At 46.0% G+C, this 17,759-nt stretch overlaps 1 protein-coding gene across 6 annotated transcripts in view; it reads right to left on the bottom strand.

Moving 5' to 3' along the window:
* GPSM2 (G protein signaling modulator 2) overlaps positions 1-17,759 on the bottom strand; it is an 822,550-nt gene that overhangs the window by 378,197 nt on the left and 426,594 nt on the right. For all 6 annotated transcript variants that reach the window (XM_069641857.1, XM_069641854.1, XM_069641856.1 and 3 more), the window contains one exon: positions 12,180-12,288. In XM_069641857.1, coding sequence (XP_069497958.1) covers positions 12,180-12,288 — 109 coding nt within the window. The remainder of the gene's footprint in view (positions 1-12,179; positions 12,289-17,759) is intronic.

A 17,759-nucleotide genomic window follows, 5' to 3' on the forward strand; every position in this document is an offset into this window, starting at 1 on the left:
CCCACTGGAGACACGTGGACCAGAAGAGGTGTGTCATGCCTTCTTTCCCTCTGAGACTGATGCCCCTACTCCCCCACCCCCCTTTTGTTGTTTGCGCCGAAGGACGGCAAACTGTCTGGCTGCCTGGACCTCAGCTATTGGAAGCTGTGGATCCCTCCGTACATATGCCCCTTCTCAGGGCGCTGCTGTGACCGGGTGTACGGTTTGGGCGTGGTCTTTGTAAGGATGCATAAAGACTTGGCCGTTTGAGAGTTGTTTTTCTTTTTATCCAGCTCCTCGTCCGTTGTGGAGTGGAAGAGGTCATCCTCTTCGAAACGGAAGATCTAGTATGCGTTCCTGGACATCCAGGTTGAATGTCGCAGCACGGAGCCAGGCCGTTCTCCTCATGTCCGTGGCTAATACAGATGGCATGGCCAGAGGTGTCAATGTGGGCCACAGAAGACGCCATGATGTACTGCGTCAAAATCTTGGCCTCCACCAATCCTGCCTCGAATCGTGATTGGCTCTGCGCCGGAAGCTCTGGGAGGACATCCGCAATTTCCCGCCAGAGCCTCTGGTTAACGGCTGCCAGCATGGCATCCGCGCTGGCTTGACGCAGGTGCAAGAACACGTTGGAATACAGCTTCTTCCTGCACACCTGCAAGATCTTCTCCTCCTTGCCTAGCAGCGCTGCAGAGGAGGAGGCTGAGGACGACTGAGGCTTGGTGTACAGTGATGCCGCAGCGATCACCGAGGAGTGTGCTGAGGATGGACCTATAGCAAGAGTGTATCCCCCTCCATCTGCCTGTACTTGTCGTCCAGGCGTTTATTTACCGGCTGGGCCGTGTGGTGCTTGAGCCAACCCTTTTTGGCCAAGGCAACTAAGTCCTTCTGCATCAGGATCCCCGTTCTGGCCACGGGACGTAGCAAGAGGACTTCTGCGAGGACCCCCTCTGCTGGTTGCTCGACCTCAGTTTGAGGAAGGCCCAAGTACTCTGACAGCCCTGCCAGAGGTTCGTGGAAGGGCTTGGCTGAAGATGGCGTGTCAGGGTCCTCCTCCTCCTCCTCATCTGTATCCACCTGCGGGTCCGGAGGGTCCGGCACCAGAGGGGGGAGGGGAGGTGCTAGGAGCTGCGGGCTGAGGTGTGGGGACTGGAGCCGGAGGCTGCAGCGGGGGCTGGTATGGAACCGCCTGCCTGTGGCGACGGAGCCAATGGAGGGAGCAAGTTCCCGATGGCGTCCCTGAGGATGACCCCCATCTGAGGAGACTTCATTAGCCCGAGGAACTTTTCAAAGAACCTGTCCTTGCAGGCTGGGTTTGTGGTAGGGGGTACTGACAGGGTAGCAGGTGGCTGTTGGAGCCGTTGCGTGCCCTGCCCGTATTGACGCAGCGGGAACCTGCCTTTGCGAAGTAAGGGTAAGCTGCAGGCCACATACTTGGTTGACACCAGTCCCACCTCGACACACGGTCCTCCACCTGCTTTCATGGAGGGGCGTCAGCCAGATGTCTGGATTTACTGGCGCAGCAGCCATTTTGTCCAGCTGGCTTCAACGTGCTTGCGTCGTGTTGCTCGGCTCACTGGGCCCTGCCCAGGACTCGAGGGTGGATCATGGGGCCTACCCTGTTCCTCAGGCCGAGACCCGGTAGGCGTTTCACCCTTGGCGGGTCTGCCGGTAGAACTGTGTAAAGGCACCCCCTCGGACATGATGCCGGTACTAGGGCGTAGTCTCTTGGGTGAAGACCTGGCAAAAGAACCTTCCGGTCCCTCAGCACTATCAACGGGAGGATCTACTGACCCCTCGGCCTAGTGGCCGGTAGCCGATTCAGCCTCGGTACTTGTACTGGTACCAGGACCCAGGTGGTCCGTCCCATGAAGGTGTGTCCTTGGGAAGGAGTCTCCCTTGCGGGGTGCACTAGAAAATAACAGCCCTACCTTGGGCTTAGATCGATGATAGACTCTAAATCCTTTAGGTTCTCCGGAGGCGATCTGTGGAAGAGCTCCCTCCACGTGGCAAGTCTGTTCGTCAGAGACCTTGAGGAAAGTGTGTTGCACGCGGTACAAGTTTGCCAGCCGTGGTCGGAGACAAGGCACCGCAGGCAGAGGGCGTGAGGGTCTTTAGTCGGGATGGATACCTGCTAAAACCTGTAGAAGTCGACATTTATTTATTACATTTGTTTTACGCCCAGACCCTGAGGTATCATGGCATAGTTACACACATCTTAGTTATAATTACAATCATACATAATTAATACATGAATGAAACAATTACAGAAACAATTACAAAATATAGTATCATTAGTTAACATTGCCTGGGTCAAGTGACATTATTTACAGCTGGGGGGGCGTGTCTTGGGTGCATTGGGGTCTATTAAGTGGGGGTGGTGGAGGACTAAGGTTGGCTGGGACTTAATTGATTACAATTGGTTGAATAACCAGGTTTTTAGAGATTGTTTTTGAAATACTGGAAGGAATCTTTGGTTTTAATATTTATGGGGAGTGCATTCCAATGTTTAGGGGGCAAGAATATACAACTACTATTCCCTGCTCTAGAGCTTTTGTAGCGCGGGATCTCAACGAGTGAGTTTTTATTTGATCTGAGAGTTCTGTTTGGTACTTTATTGGCTATTGTGTTGTTGATATTGATAGGAGCTTTTTTGGCAAGACTTTTATGCGTGATATATAGAGCTTTGTGAATGATTCTCGCCTTGATGGGTAGCCAATGGGTTTCTCTCCTAATGTTAGAGATATGGTCAGACTTTTTGATTCCTAAGGCTGCTCGTAGTGCTTTGTTCTGCATTAGTTGAAGTTTAGCCAGATTGGTGTTAGAGGTGCCTAGTAGGAGTACATTGCGGTAGTCTAATTTAGATAGTATTAAGGCCCTGGCTAGGGTAATACAGTTTTCGAGCATAAGGTACTGGCGACTTAGGGCAATACGGTTGGAGGTGTAGGAGGTAGCTGAGGAGAGAGCATTAACCTGTTTTGCCATAGTTAAGTTAGAGTCTAGATAGACACTTAGAGTCTTCACCTGTTGGTATCGGAGTACCATCAATATTAATTGCTGAATAGTCAGAGTGGAGGGCATTAATTTTAGTTGTGGAGCCCGCAATGAGAAGCTCAGTTTTTTCATCACTGAGGCAAAGGCTATTGAGAGCCATCCAATTTTGTATTATTGCGTACGTTTTATTAATGAGCAGGGTGTCCTGATCATAGTTACCTGTGATGGGGATGAGGATCTGGGTGTCATCCGCGAAGTTGGTGTAGTTGACACCCATAGCATCGAGTGCTGCAAATAATAACTTAGTATAGGCATTGCAAAGGGTGGGAGATGGACAAGATCCTTGGGGTACACCTAAGGGCACTGGGATGGGGTCAGCCGACTCTTTCCCAATAAATACTCATGAAGTACGATCTGCTAGGAAGGATTTCACCCGGAGTGTTGCCTCCCTTGAGAATCTGAAGTTATTCGTTAGAGTGGCACAGAGTTTGTCGTGATCCACTAAATCAAATGCAGCAGATAGATCTAGCAGCATAAGTATGCAGAGTTTGCCTGCGTCCCTTATGGAATCCATCTGGATTTTCAGATCGAGGAGTGCTGTTTCGGTACTGTGGTTGGGACAAAATCCGGATTGTCTAGCTCCCAGGAGCTGATTTTGCTCAAAATGGGTTTGGACTTGGGTGTGGGCTATTCTATCTATTATTTTCAATATAAATGGGACCGTAGTTATTGGTCGGTAGTTTGTGGGGATTGTTGGGTCCACTGTTGGCTTTTTCAGAAGCGGGGTCACCCGTGCTTCTTTTATACTAGCTGGGACCATGTTGAAATCAAATGAGGCATTAACAAAGTTAGTGATGATGGGAGTTAGAGTAGGGGCACATAGTTTGACTAAGTGTGCTGGTAAGTGGTCTCCTTAGGCATTAGCTGAGTCTATTGTATTGGTTTTTTTATGGATGTGCTCGAGGGATCTTTTTTTGCATCCGAGTGCTACTAGTTCATCATTGAACCAAAAGCTTTTTCTGTTTGTCAGCACATCGAGTTTTGGTTGTGAGGGGTGCTACTGAATCAATAGAGGTTGTGAGGCATTTCTGGTAGGAGTATGCAAGGTAGTTAGGATTATTGCTCATTAAGGTGGTTGTTGCCAAGGCTTCTCTTAGGATAGGAGAAAGTTTGTCAGCTGTTAGTTTGCTGATATTTCTTGTTTCATAGATGTCAATTATTTTAGTCATTGGAGGGCCTATGTCGTTACTGATTACTGTAAATTAACTATGTGGTGATCCGTCCAATCAAGAGGTATGATGGAGTCGATGGATAGTTGAGGGTGAGGATCCAATCGCGTATTCTGCCTTTATTGTGGGTGGAGGTATTAACTAATTGTGTGAATGTCATGTCTTTTGAGAGCCGCATGGAAAGCATTTGCTTTATGATCCAGTTTATCATTATAGCCTAAGTTAATGTCGCTGAGGATGATGTATCTAGTGTTCGGTTTAATGTGGGGGGCGAGTAGGAGAGGGATGTCTAAATCAGGATGAGTATTATTGTTCGGTGATCTGTAAATTACCAGAATATTTGTTGTAGATTTAGGGTTGGAAGTGAGTTTGGCTAGGATAAGTTCATAACCATCTATTTCTTCGAGGGGGCATGCCCTAATTTGCACATTAGATTTGGCTATCATGGTCACTCCGCCTCCCATTGCATTAGTTGTATCAGTCCTAAGAATGTTAAACCCAGGTGGTATGGCGAGAGATAACAGAGGGCCTGAGGCTTCGTGTAGCCAGGTTTCTGTAACAACTAATAGGTCTAGTTGTTGATCAATGATGAGATCATGGATCTCGATGGCATGGGCTCCAAGTGATTGTGCATTAATGAGGGTGCCTTTAGGATTAAGTGAGGGTTCTGAAGGAGGTGCAAGGACTGATAGGTGCTCGTGGGACATCGGCGCTATGGGTTTGTTTAGCCGTAGCTTTGAAGGATGGTTTATGCTGATGGGTCATAGGCGTAAGGTTACGTTTATGGTGCTTTGGGGTGGTTGGCAGTGCATTGGTACAAAGATGGAGATATTTGGCACGTGATCGTAGTCTACTCTGTCTGATATTACCCTGACTGGGGATTCTGACAGTGGGATAGTGAGTAGCGAGGATTGGCTCTGGGTTAGTGCTAGCGGTAGAATTGTGGTTGTTTTTCTATTTCTGGAGGGACGAGAATGGTGAGGTATTAGGTAGGAATGGGGTGGTGCAGGGGGTGGGATGATGCTGGTGGCAACCAATTCTGAAAATACCTTTTTACTGCATGGTGAAGGCACCTCCTGGGCAGGGAACAGCCTTGTGTATTAGACAAAATGGGTACATAGTGGCTAGTAGAAAGCCTAACATGATTTGCTGTTGGAAAAGCAGGATGTGACCTATGCTCTAAATGGGGACATGATACACAGTGAATATATACAAGCGCCGGGGAGGAGCATGACGCCTGAGGACCGAGTACCTCAATGATAAAAAGACAAAAAAAAGACAACGAAGAAGTATCCGGGTGTGGAATTACATGGCCGAAGCCGAAGCCAAACCCTGGAGCGCTGGTGAATTCGGCCTGTTCCAGTCGATGCGGAAAAGGGGACTATTGTGTGGCGCCAGAGGGCGGAGTCAGGGCAGCGCATTCTCCCTGGGCCGCACCCCTGAGTGCCTCTAAATTTAAAGGGGAAGAAGGTTTTTTCGGGCGAAAAATGTCCGACTCCCGTCCCTCGCGAGGGACGCCCATGCAGTATGGAGGAAAGGGGACGGAACGTAAGAGTACTGCAGTGCTATCCTGTACTTATTTTCCTACACCCTTTTATTATGTTGACCAACCCTGTACACAGTATCTTTCTTAGGTTAGATGCAGACATTTTTTTGTTGTTGACTAAAAGACTGGACTATAATTTATATTCTTTAATATTTGAGATTACTCCCATATAGCGTAGGGCAAGTTAGGAGTTACCCCAACCCTGTGTCTTAAAAAAGGTTTTGAAACGGTATCCTTGTGTCTGTGTGTCTACCTCTTTGCACCATACCAACTTCACATGTGTCACGTGTGGTTTACAGGTTGTCGCAGATTCGCACAGGGCTTCTGTTTATAAATCTTCATTGGGAAATACTAAAGGCATTTTAAATCCCTCCCAAGGCAGAAGTGAGTTCCATGCCCGAGTCGGCGAATGGAATCCGATCCCAGAAATCACCTCCAGTCCACTACGTGGGAAGGAAGATAGATAAGAAAGCAATGGATTGGAGATGGAGGGTACAGGACAGTCCTTCTGGGTCACTCCTCTAAGCGCTTCCAGTCAGAAAAGAATGAACCAGTTTCCATAAGAACAGCGCTTCATACTAGTGTTTAGTCTACTAAGAAGCTCTCCCGGATCACACGATTGGGCCAAGGTTGGAAAGGGGATTAGCCGAGGTTGGAAGGTACGTACCAATCTGTTCGTGTTTAAAAGTGGGCAGCTACTAAAACAGGGAGGCAGGCGCTTAGGCTGTGCACACACCACGGATTACTTGAAATCAGAAGCCGGGACAATAATTCAATACATCACAATCTGAGGACACAAAGCACACAACCAGACTAAACCAACATTCACCCGTCGATGGAGATTGAAAAGAAAAACGAATGAATACCAGCAACTCTGACAATGAACAGCGATGGTTCGGAGCAGAACAGCTGCCCTGGGGCAAGACACACGCACCAATGCAAGAGAGCCAGGCTTGGAGTGCATGTTCATCAAATCATGCATCCAAAAAAATAAACAAGTTACCTTCTCTCCATCGGTCCAGGGGGCGCAACATAGTGCCCAGAGGAGGCACTTGCTGAAAAGGAGACATGCAGAGCCATCATCTTCAGATAACCCTTGTACCCCAGACACTGGAGAAAATGACTTTCCAAAATACCTCCCAGATGCCCAAGGACGGCAAACCATGCACCAGTGAGCTTTAAGGAAGCTTAAGCACCATGGAATCACTTTAAGGACACACTCCGTGGCAGCACTTAGAAGCAGCAGGCATGTACAAGGGTCGGCACACATGGCCAGCCTGTACAAGGGTTGTCACACCGCAGGCCTGTAGAGGGTCCCAGCTTGCAGCGCTTCTGCCCGCTTCAAGGCACCCATCCCACACCCACTGAACGCCTGGGGAAGACTGGGTACGTCTCTCTGGGCGCACAGGCCTGAGTGAAAAAAAGGAACCTGGGCGGACATCCTTCCCCACATCAGCACCCAGCAGATGGACGAAAATCAGCGCTTTCCTGTTTTAAGAAAATCTGCACATCCCACGGTGCATGCGCAGCTGCCGAGGCTGTGGGCTAACTACTGCCTGTTCACTTCCTTATGACACGGAAAAAGGGACCATATCGCGGCATCAGTGCACAATAAATACGCCTTCTCATTGCCAATCCACCTCAAACTTGGGTGCAGTTATTGAACAGACCCATCGCACCCGGTGCCTTATGGAGTTGTATGGTATGGTCCCCACCTCTCTGAACTTTAGGCACATGGGGCATCCCACAATATTTCGGTTCTCCACTTTAACTCACTATATGCCTCCCTTCTTACTGCTCAAAAAATAAAAGAAAATTCAACCCTGCTCGTGCATACTGACAAAAGTCGGCAGGCAGTCCCTACATATTTATTTATTTATGCATTTATGGTGGCGCGCCAAACCCTCAGGCATCAGGGCACTAGTTACAATGAAGTGCGAGTTGACATATTGTTAAGTCCAAGACCCTGCCTGCATGTCACAGCATACAGGTGTTTCTTAAACGCATAATCTGGCAAAACTTCATGGTACAGGGGCTATATCAGATGTACAGATACACAGGACAAGATAAGGGTATGTGAAGAATCTGGCAAAGCCATGCCCCATGGTACAGGACGCAGGCTTTGTAAAATGCATTGGCGGTAGGGTACTGCCAGCCAGAGTCACAATCGGTTGGGTGCAAGACACATTAAAAGCAGCAGGATGCTGCTCACGTCAAGATAGGGGAAATGCATGAAAGGCAAGATAGGTAGCCCCCGAACCACGCTTCGTGGTTCGGGGGCTACTTCAGACGCGTAGACAGGTACATGAAGGGGATAGCTGGGCTAATTCAGTGTAGCACAGGCGCCAAAGGGTTCAGTTACGAAGTACAGGTTACGTTACAAACAGCATCACATGGCCGATAGTCAATTTGAAGGGTAGAGTAACAGAATGCAGCAAACGGCCGTATAGATCAGATCCGATCGAAGCAGAGAGAAAAAGGATATGCATGAATTGATTGTTTATAGAGCTGGGCCGGGAAAGCCACATCCAGGTGACTGGGGGCTACGTCGGTCGGGCTAAGAGCACAAGTACAAGCATCAGGGTTAGAATAGGCAGTCAGAGCCTTAGCTTTTAAGTCACGTACTGAAGGCAGAATAGAGGAGCAGCTGTATGTTTGGTCGGGACGGATATCACCCAAGTTGGACAGGGGAGCAACAAAGGTTGTTGAATCGGCATCTTATATCTCCTACCCAGGATAAGTGGATGTTTGGGCAGCTGGGGGCTCGAGTGAGGGAGAAGACGGGAAGAGGCGAATGAACAGGGCCTTAACTTCTGGCCTTGTGTACCTCATTTAAAAAGGTCTTGCTTTGATGCATGGTAAATACACATTTAAATCGATGCCGGCTTTCGTTTGTTAAGACTGATGCGTGTGGCTTGATTTTGTGGCAAAATCCCAGATAAAGCAATATACGGAGGGAGTGAATAGCTTCAGATTATCGAGAGAGGGTTATTGGGCCCTGCATAGAAGAACAAAGAAAGAGGGTTGGTGAAACCCTACGTGATCATTTAAAAAAGCTATTTAACTTTGCCATACTTATTTCTGAACTAACGCCATATCGCAGCTACAGAGCCGCAGTCGCACAGTGTATGCATTCTAGATTCCCAGCCTCTCCGTGAAATAGCCCAAAATAGCCCAATGAAGCAAATCGCTCTGCAGCAGTTGGGATTTGGAAAACTCTGGCGACTTACTTCTTACAAAGTTGATTTCAGCAAATAATGTTAGGGAACTCCTCATTGGGTAATACTGCGGAGGAGTAAAAGATCTTAGTGAGTTGGTATGTTCATTCCGTGGAAATGCCGGTCGTTATGCCAACCGGATATTATCAGTTTTATTTTATTTATTTATTTATTTGGATTTGTATAGCGCACATCTGCCCATGGGCATCGTGGCGCTGAAAGCATTCTTACTTGTTACAGGCAAACATGGTATGGATATAGATACATTGATGAACATATATGCATGTTTATATACAGTTGTGCTTATTTATATACAGTTGTGAAAAAACAGTTAGGACGGTGGGGTGGAGTTAGTTAAACAACGTGGTTTTGAGTAGTCTGCGGAAGACATGGTAAGAGTTTTCGTTCCTGAGCGCTGTGGGGAGAGCGTTCCAGTTTTTGGGTGCTAAGTGTTGGAAGCTAGCCCCCCCGGCTTTACTTCTTTTGAATGTCGGTACGTAGGTCTAGTTGGTCATGTGTGACCTTGTGGGTCTAGTAGATGTTTTAAGGGTGATTCTTTCAGAAAGATAGGGCGGAGCCTTGGCCGAGAGGCATCTGTGGGTGATGGCCATGGATTTAAATAGTATCCGCTCTTTTATTGGTAGCCAGTGGGCTTCTTTCCTGGCTTGGGTGATGTGCTCCCTTTTAGGGATGCTTAGGGCTGCTCTTAGAGCATTGTTTTGTGTGACTTGCATTTTTTTTAGGTTTTGTGCAGACGTGCCCAGGAGGAGAGCATTGCAATAGTCCAATTTGGTACCTACTGTGGCTCTAGCTACGGCTAGGCAGTTTTTAGTGGATAGGAAGGGTTTAACAGCGTTGATTATCTTCGTGGTGAGTGCGGCAGAGGAGGCTATGGCATTGACTTGCCGTGTCATGGAGAGAGTGGAGTCAAGGTATACTCCTAGCGTTTTTACTGCAGTGGAGACTGTGATGATAGAGTTATCTATGTTAAAGGACTTGTACTGCGCTGGGAGTTTGTTTAGTGTTTCTTTGGTGCCAACTAGTAGGATTTCTGTTTTGTCCCCGTTTAGGCAGAGGCCGTTGGCTGCCATCCAGGTTTGGATGGCTGAATAAATCTTGATTAGTGCTGCTGCGTCCATTTCCCTCTCTATCTTTTCCAACAATAGTTTTGGCAAATGTGTGACTTACGCTATAATAATTTGCCAAAACAAACAAGAGGCTCAGTCCATCAGTTTTTGAGAACCACAACTGGACCTAATTCAGTAGTGTTGGCATGCACAACACTGCCTGCTTCTTTGCACAAGACAGAAAATGCCTGCCTTTTTCAGAGCCCACAAGATAAGAAGGCCCTGCTCTGCAGCCCGACTGTAAATTCGAAAGAGGTACTGCAGAGTTAACCCACGTGCTGCAATGCCATCTACTTGAGAAAACGGGTAATTCATAAGGAAATGCTAAAACAAAGAAAAGTGAAATGTGAAGTCTTCACGTTTCCGTGCGTAAAAAGGCCTTATACTTCCCTTATCTTAAAGGCTTGTGCCACAGAAAAGTTATCCCGAGAGAGTACATTCAAAAGTACATTCAAATTGTGCCATGTCTCCAAAAGAAAAAAGTACATTAGGGAAAACGGGGATCACTCAGACTAGTGTTTTTTAATACATATGTATTAAGGTTTTATTGTGAAAGAATGTTTTTATAGAAAACATTTAATAATTTATGGTAAAAAACAAACAACTGAAATCTGCTTTTGGTCTATTGGTAATGCAAATAGAGTGCAATAGGAAACAATAATATAATCCATTGCACAAAAGGATAAATATTACCTATCCTCAAGCGTTTCTGTACATAATGCCCTACCAACTACTAACTTGTCTCCCCTCCTGCCCTGCTACTCAAAAATATTAGAGCAAGTGGTCTTCAATTGCTACCTGGAAAATAACTGGGGTCCAACAAGGCTCCGTACTAGGCCCTTTGCTGTTCACGCTCCCCCTTTAGATTATTGTACCATTTATTCACCAACACCCCATCTCTGTCCCCTGATCCACACCTGTCTTAGCCTTTCCTTTGAAATGTATTGGATACAGTTCGAAAGCGTTTATTAAAGCCTTTCTAAATGGGAATATATATATATTTTTTATCACGCCACTCCAAATATGGGAAATGGCAAGGTTACAGTTTACTTAATTTGATTCACGAGAAGAGAGCAAAATCAATCCATCTTTCTTGGACATTTTCTCAAATGTGCTGAAGCCATTAAGTGGCATGAAGAAACAGGCCATACAAAAAACAAACAAAAGCTACATCTGATGCAAAGCGAAAATCAATATCAAGAGCTTCTGAAACACAACAACAAACAGCAGCAGGACTTGCCGACCAGAGGACAACAGCAACTTTCTCCAGGGCAAACAAGATGCCAGAGCAAACTGAAGCAAGAATTGCCGATAAGAGCAACATCCTCCAGGGCACGAGACACCACTCGATCAGGACACTGGCAATGCTGGGTACCCCAGCTAGTTCTCCAATAAAACTACTACCCTCCTAAATCGCCCCACATTCCATGACTGCACGCATCACCTCCTCTCGCATCCCTCCATGCATATCAGATTACTTGTCCTACTCGGCATTAGACCCGGGTCTATAAACTAATTCAACTTCCAACAAAACCAGGCCAACTATAATCCTAAAACCACCCAAAGAATTATCTAATATACAATGCTTGCTACTTCCTTTATAAGGCACACGACTTTAGACTGCACAGCCAACTGTTTGTTACTATGCAAGTGTTTCTGATCCAAGCATACGGCCTCCCCCCATTTATACAAATACTTATCTTTCTGAACATGGACTTTTCAATGAAGTGCCTTTACGTGATTATTCTTACCGTGCTGATTCATATAGAAAATGTAATTTAAGTTCACTCTCTAGAAGAAAAGTCAAAGCAACATGAAAAAGCAATCTACATATAGAAAGCAAAAAGCCAACCACTTTAAAGCTGAAAACATAGAAGCCTCTGCTGCACTCCATGCAATTACTTTAATGACATGTTACCACACTAACCTGTGGCTTGGAAGAAGTGTGGAAAATGACTGGAGTGCTCATCTACATGTGATTTCTTGACTATGAAATCATGTTTAATAATTGTGTGCAGGAATGAGATTAATGAAAGAGGAACACAATATAAAAAAAAACAACATCACTTTGCCAGTCACATACCTCTCTTGAAATATCAAAGTGCTTTTCTGCAAAGTGCATTGCTTTGTCATGGTTTCCTAATGCAGTGTATGCATTTCCTAAGCTCCAACATGCTCTGCCTTCACCAAGTCTGTAAAAATAGATTTATATTCAAGAGCCATTATAATGTTAAATTGCTCCAAATGTGCATTTTCAATTGCAAATTCAAAAATATGCTTTGTTGTGTATGTTACTAGTCACGTTTTGGCAGTTCTTCAGCAACATGTTCGACATCACAGGATCCTTGTAAAGTCATAGTAGATTTCACACATTTAAGTTCGTGAGCAAAATTACTTGTATAACACCAATATTGCACACTGTTAGGAAAGACTTGTGTTTTAGCTGCTTTCCTCCCACGCACTTCAATTGGACATATCTTTTGCCATTATCTGCATCCTGACCTGACTTTTTGGAGAGCAGTAAAGCGCCAGCATAACTTAACTTGCTTTTGCTCACTTTTTATGGGGCGACTGGTCAGTCCCCAAGACTTTCAGTAGCAGGGGAGAAGGGACGAATTCCCTCAATTCAACACAGCTCCTACAACACACTCCTATAATCCATGTTCCGATGATAGGCACTGCACGGTCCTACGACACATGGTTTTATGAAACACATTCTTACAACACATACTCCTACCATACAGGCGCTTATAACATGCGATGCAATCACATACGCAGAGCGTATGAGTTTTACAGTTGGTACATTAAACAATGAACATCTCCTAAAAACTCACATGAAAGGCACATCACAGCTGACTTTGATATCAGTTTTAAAGTGAAGGAATAAATGTACACTTTTTATACAAACTGTACACCAAGCATGTGAGTTTTACAATTCAAACATTACACATTTAACATCTAAAAACTCACGAAGGCAAGTGACAGCTAACTTTGATGTAAGTGCGAAAAAGCAACAGTTTAGTAGGCATAAAATGCATGAGCAGAACAGAGTTACATTTTATATTGAAACTCTACATGTACATTTGTGATATTAACATTGTGTATATAAACACTAATACTGTGCTCCTACGACACGGGCACCAAATGCACACATGCTTACTACATGCAACATGTAGGCGAACAAGTGCTCTCACATGCACCTAGGACACGCACTTCTATGAAGACAGGTGCTCCTACAACATACGCTCCTACTACACGTGCTCCATGACCACACATGCTCTTACCACGCACACTTACTGCACACTTTTACAACACACACATACACACTTTAATACATTTGCTCCCATAACATGCAACACACTCAATTCCAGTGACAAGTACACATGTGGATGCATGACACATGCTCTTACGAGATATGTTCCAACCACACGCACACTTTTGCAAGACACACCACATACTCTTGCGACACACACTTCTCCAACACATGAGCCTGTTACACATATTCTTACAACACACACTCCCACCACAAAGGCACCTACAACATACGCTGCAATTACATACTGTGACGATTCACTAGATGTCGTCACTCTTCCCCAAGGGGGGGGAGCCCTTTACCATGAGGCCAAGGAGGTGAGGCCGCTGCCAGATAGTCATCATAGGGGTGGTATAAGGCAGGAGGATTTCATGGGGAGGGACTGCCCCTCTGGGGATAAGGACTACCATATAGGGTACATCCCTTGTGCGAACATCACAACCCCACATACTCTAGCCTCTCCTTCCTCTGCTAACCTCTTTGCAGACAGTAGACATATGTACTGTTATAAGGCAAAATGCCTCAAGGTTCTTGAAAGTACTGAGATGAAGAAGAACTATAGGTAATCCAAATTCTGGGACGAGTTGGTCCCACGGAGCAATGAAGATGAAACCTGTGAAAGCGACAAAGGATTTATATAATGGGCCCAGACACTATTGGCAACATTGTATAAAAATCGACAATGGAATAAACACTTGGTCTGGGCAGCCGCAGAAGACTGCAGGTGTGCTGCGCACCGAATGCAGGAGATTCAAACCTGCATCACTGATCCGGAGGGAGAGAACTCCAAGGACGCTGGCAGACTACCACGTCCGGCGATCGGAAGATCCGCAGGAGCAGACCTGTGCACAGCAGAGTCGAGAGGAGGAAGGAACGCAGAAGGCAGTCGAGAATGCCGTTGCACAGCCAGAGAGGAAGCAAAAAGCCAGAGAAGAAGGTTGAGTGGAGGGCGCTGAGCCGCAAGGTTCAGGAGGCACTGAAGTTTTCAGCTGTCCTGTTGGTGTTGCATGCTTCTACTACGTCTCTGTCGAGGAGGCCTTAGGGGTAGAGTGTTTAGGTATTTGTGGTGCATGTGTACCCTTGTCGCTAGGGTGTGAACTCCCCATAACGGAGCCGGTGGCCTCTGTCAGGCCGGGGACGGGTATTCAGGAGCATGAAGGTTCTGCCGAAAGGTCTATGGCTTCCTATTCGGAGCCATAGCTGCCGATTAATTTCTCATTGTCCGAAGCAACAGCGCCAACGGGGGAATGGCTTTTGGCCTGCATCGCGTAGGCCGCCCACCGTTTAGTCCGCCTGTTTGCACTGATTGCAACAGGAATGGGTGTCCTTCCAAGGGAACTTGCCGTTACACAAACGGCAAAATGTAAAGGGCTTCTTCTCCATAGCAGAGGGTGACGGCAACCAGATCAAATAGAGAAAGAGAAGGGAACAGGAAATACATTCTTGAAGAAGAATAAACCCAGGGCCCCACTCTTCCTACTATAAGGGCCTGGCCGGAGGGCCGAGGCCACACGGTCGACAGTTGTTGAGCAGTCCAACATTCGTCGAGCAGTTGTGGATGTCTTCGTCAGCAGAAAGCCCACGAGGCAGCCATCGTGAAGTTAGTCAGGAGACTAGACGACCGTAGGTCGTTGGACAAAGTAAGCAATATTAACTCTTGCGAGCTTCGCATAAGGCGACCAAGCATGTTGGCAGAAAAAAAACGATCTGAGGGACCTCGAGGCGGGAGGGATTTTAGGTACACTGCACGTCACGTTAGGAATATTGTTACAGTCACGCCCATGCGACGTCCCCTTTTCGATCTTCGAAAGAAAGATGCAAGACTCTGCGATTACCACTAGATGCCAGACTATATGCACAGCATGTGATTCCAAGCAGATTTACAAGCATCAGAAATATATATATTTTGATATCTTGTAAAATGTAAGTAAGGTGTTGATGCAGCAGGTTCAGAAACCTTATAGAAGCATTTTCAGGTCTGGTCTTCACTTGCTAGGGTCAACAGCAAATTCAAAGGACTACCTTAGGACTTGTACTACAGGCATTCAGTCGCTCACAGGTGGAAGAAATGGGGAGGCTTACGATTGGTTGAGGGAAATACTGTGTCAAATGTTAAAAGGTATGAGTTTGCTTCGGGAACATTCGAGTGCCTTTCTGTAGACAAGTGTTTGAAAAGCTTGGGATTGGCTACCTATTCCCAATACTGGTAGTCAATGCTTGTGTCCTCAAGGTTGGAAAGCAAGCATGGCGGTTCAACTTTTAGGCAGCCACCCAATCATTAGGCGTCTTCCACATTCAACTTTTGCAGAATTATTCCTGGCCTTTCATTCAGGTGCATATTTCCAAAATCCCAATCACCATTCACAAATAGTACTCATCTAGTCCAAGTAACTGTATCCGGTGCTCTCAGAATTGTCAGTAGCTGTGAGGATATATAAAAACATCTATATCCCTCTCACACTCTTTCGGAAATGTCAAGTCTTGGACTTGGTGCTGGGTTTATACACTATGTGCCTACAAGGCAAGCCACCAATCAGTGGGCCACACAGTATGTGTGAAGAGACTCAGACAGGTAAACAGGATTTCTTGGAACTCTGATGGACTTGGGGTCTCCCAGGGGCAGTGTCAGTATTTGCATACCTCCTAGGTCCTCAGATCATAACTCATCAGGAAACAATCGGATAAATAGGGAAAGAAAAGTGCTCAGCATTTTATGCATGAGGATTAGGGTGGTCTGTTTGGTGTCCAAGTCTAAAGACGTCACTGATCTATACAGGTTCTCCTCCAATAGTTGGGACACAGGCAGTTCCCTCACTGGCTGATCTGGAGAAAAGGCTCCTAGTCCATCCAATAAAAGTGGCCAAGATTGGGGTTTGCCTGCCATAGTGCAAGAATGCCATGCGAACACTAATCTGAGAACATATGGGACATTTAAAAGGGAATACCAGTGCTCAAGTATTGAAGCCACAGAAGAGCTGTTGAATGGACTGGGGGCTCTACAAGACTAATTATCTCGTCCTAGGAATGCAACCCTTCCTGCTGCATGTCGGGACCTTTTTGCAGCCAAGGAACTGTGGCAGAGGAAGCCAGCTCACGTTTAGTTTATTGAATTTATATTGATAGTGCTTTCACCCAAGGATTATGCAAGTAAAAGACGATACATCTAGAAATAAGAGACTATTTATTTTTACCAGTAAGAAAATAATTCATCGAGAAGCAGCAGCTGAGGAAGGTAGAACATGTTCTTGCTGTACAGAATTAAAGTAGGCAGAGAAGGAGCAGAGCCAACATGAAAATGTAACGAGTGCCAATGTTTTGAAGCCAGTACAGCAAAAGAACAAATGCGATTGCGCACATGGAGGACAAGGAACAACAAAGAGAAAGTGAAATGTACAGTGACGAGAACATGAAAGAGAACAGATAGAGAACAAAAAAAAATGGATGTTAGGGGAGTTTTGCTAGAGTCCCACTTGGAGGTAAGACTTCAGTACACTATCACAGTGGTTTGTAGATCCCCAACTTAGTATCGGTCTGCACTACTGCTGGAACCTTGGTAGAGTGGCAGAGCAGTCAGGCTTATCTTAAGAGAAAGATTTGAGCTGTAGGTAAGTTTAGTTTAGTTTAGTTTATTATTTGTATAGCGCCGCCTGGCCCTAGGGCATCCAGGCGCTTGCGATGAATACAACAGAATAATACAACAGAAATGTACAAACCGATTACATATTTACAAATTTACAGTCTTGGTGCATGCTAGTAAGGTAGGGCTAGGCAGTTTACGTTTCTTTGGATAGAAGCCAAGTTTTGGTGTTGTGTCTAAATCTGTGAAAGGAGGGTTCTGATCTCAGCTCGAGAGGAAGTGAATTCCAAAGTTTGGAGGCAAGCACGGGGAAGCTGGAGCCCCCTGCTTTTTGGAGCTTAAATCTTGGGATATTTAAGCAATGTGTTTGAGCTGATCTGGTAGGGCGCGCTGGGGTGTGGTGATTGAGATTGTCGGATAGGTATCTGGGTGCTTGGTTAGCTAGGCATTTGTGTGTGAGTGAGATGGTTTTATATTCAATTCTTTGTGGTATGGATAGCCAATGGCAGGTGCGTCTGGCGTCCGAAATGTGTTCGTGTTTGGGTATGTTCAGGGCTGCTCGCAAGGCGTTGTTTTGTATGACTTGTAGTTTGTTGATGTTTTTCTGACTGGTTCCCAAGTATAACGCATTGCAGTAGTCAACTTTGGAAAGGACTAGCGCTCTGGCTAAGGTGATGCAGTTGGATGGTGAGAGGTAAGGTCTGCTGGCATTGATGAGTTTACAGGTGTAAGCAGTGGCTGATGAGATGGAATTGATCTGTCTTGTCAGTGTG

The sequence above is a fragment of the Ambystoma mexicanum genome, chromosome 1q (assembly GCF_040938575.1).
Source record: "Ambystoma mexicanum isolate Mex_15411 chromosome 1q, UKY_AmexF1_1, whole genome shotgun sequence".
NCBI lineage: Eukaryota > Metazoa > Chordata > Amphibia > Caudata > Ambystomatidae > Ambystoma > Ambystoma mexicanum.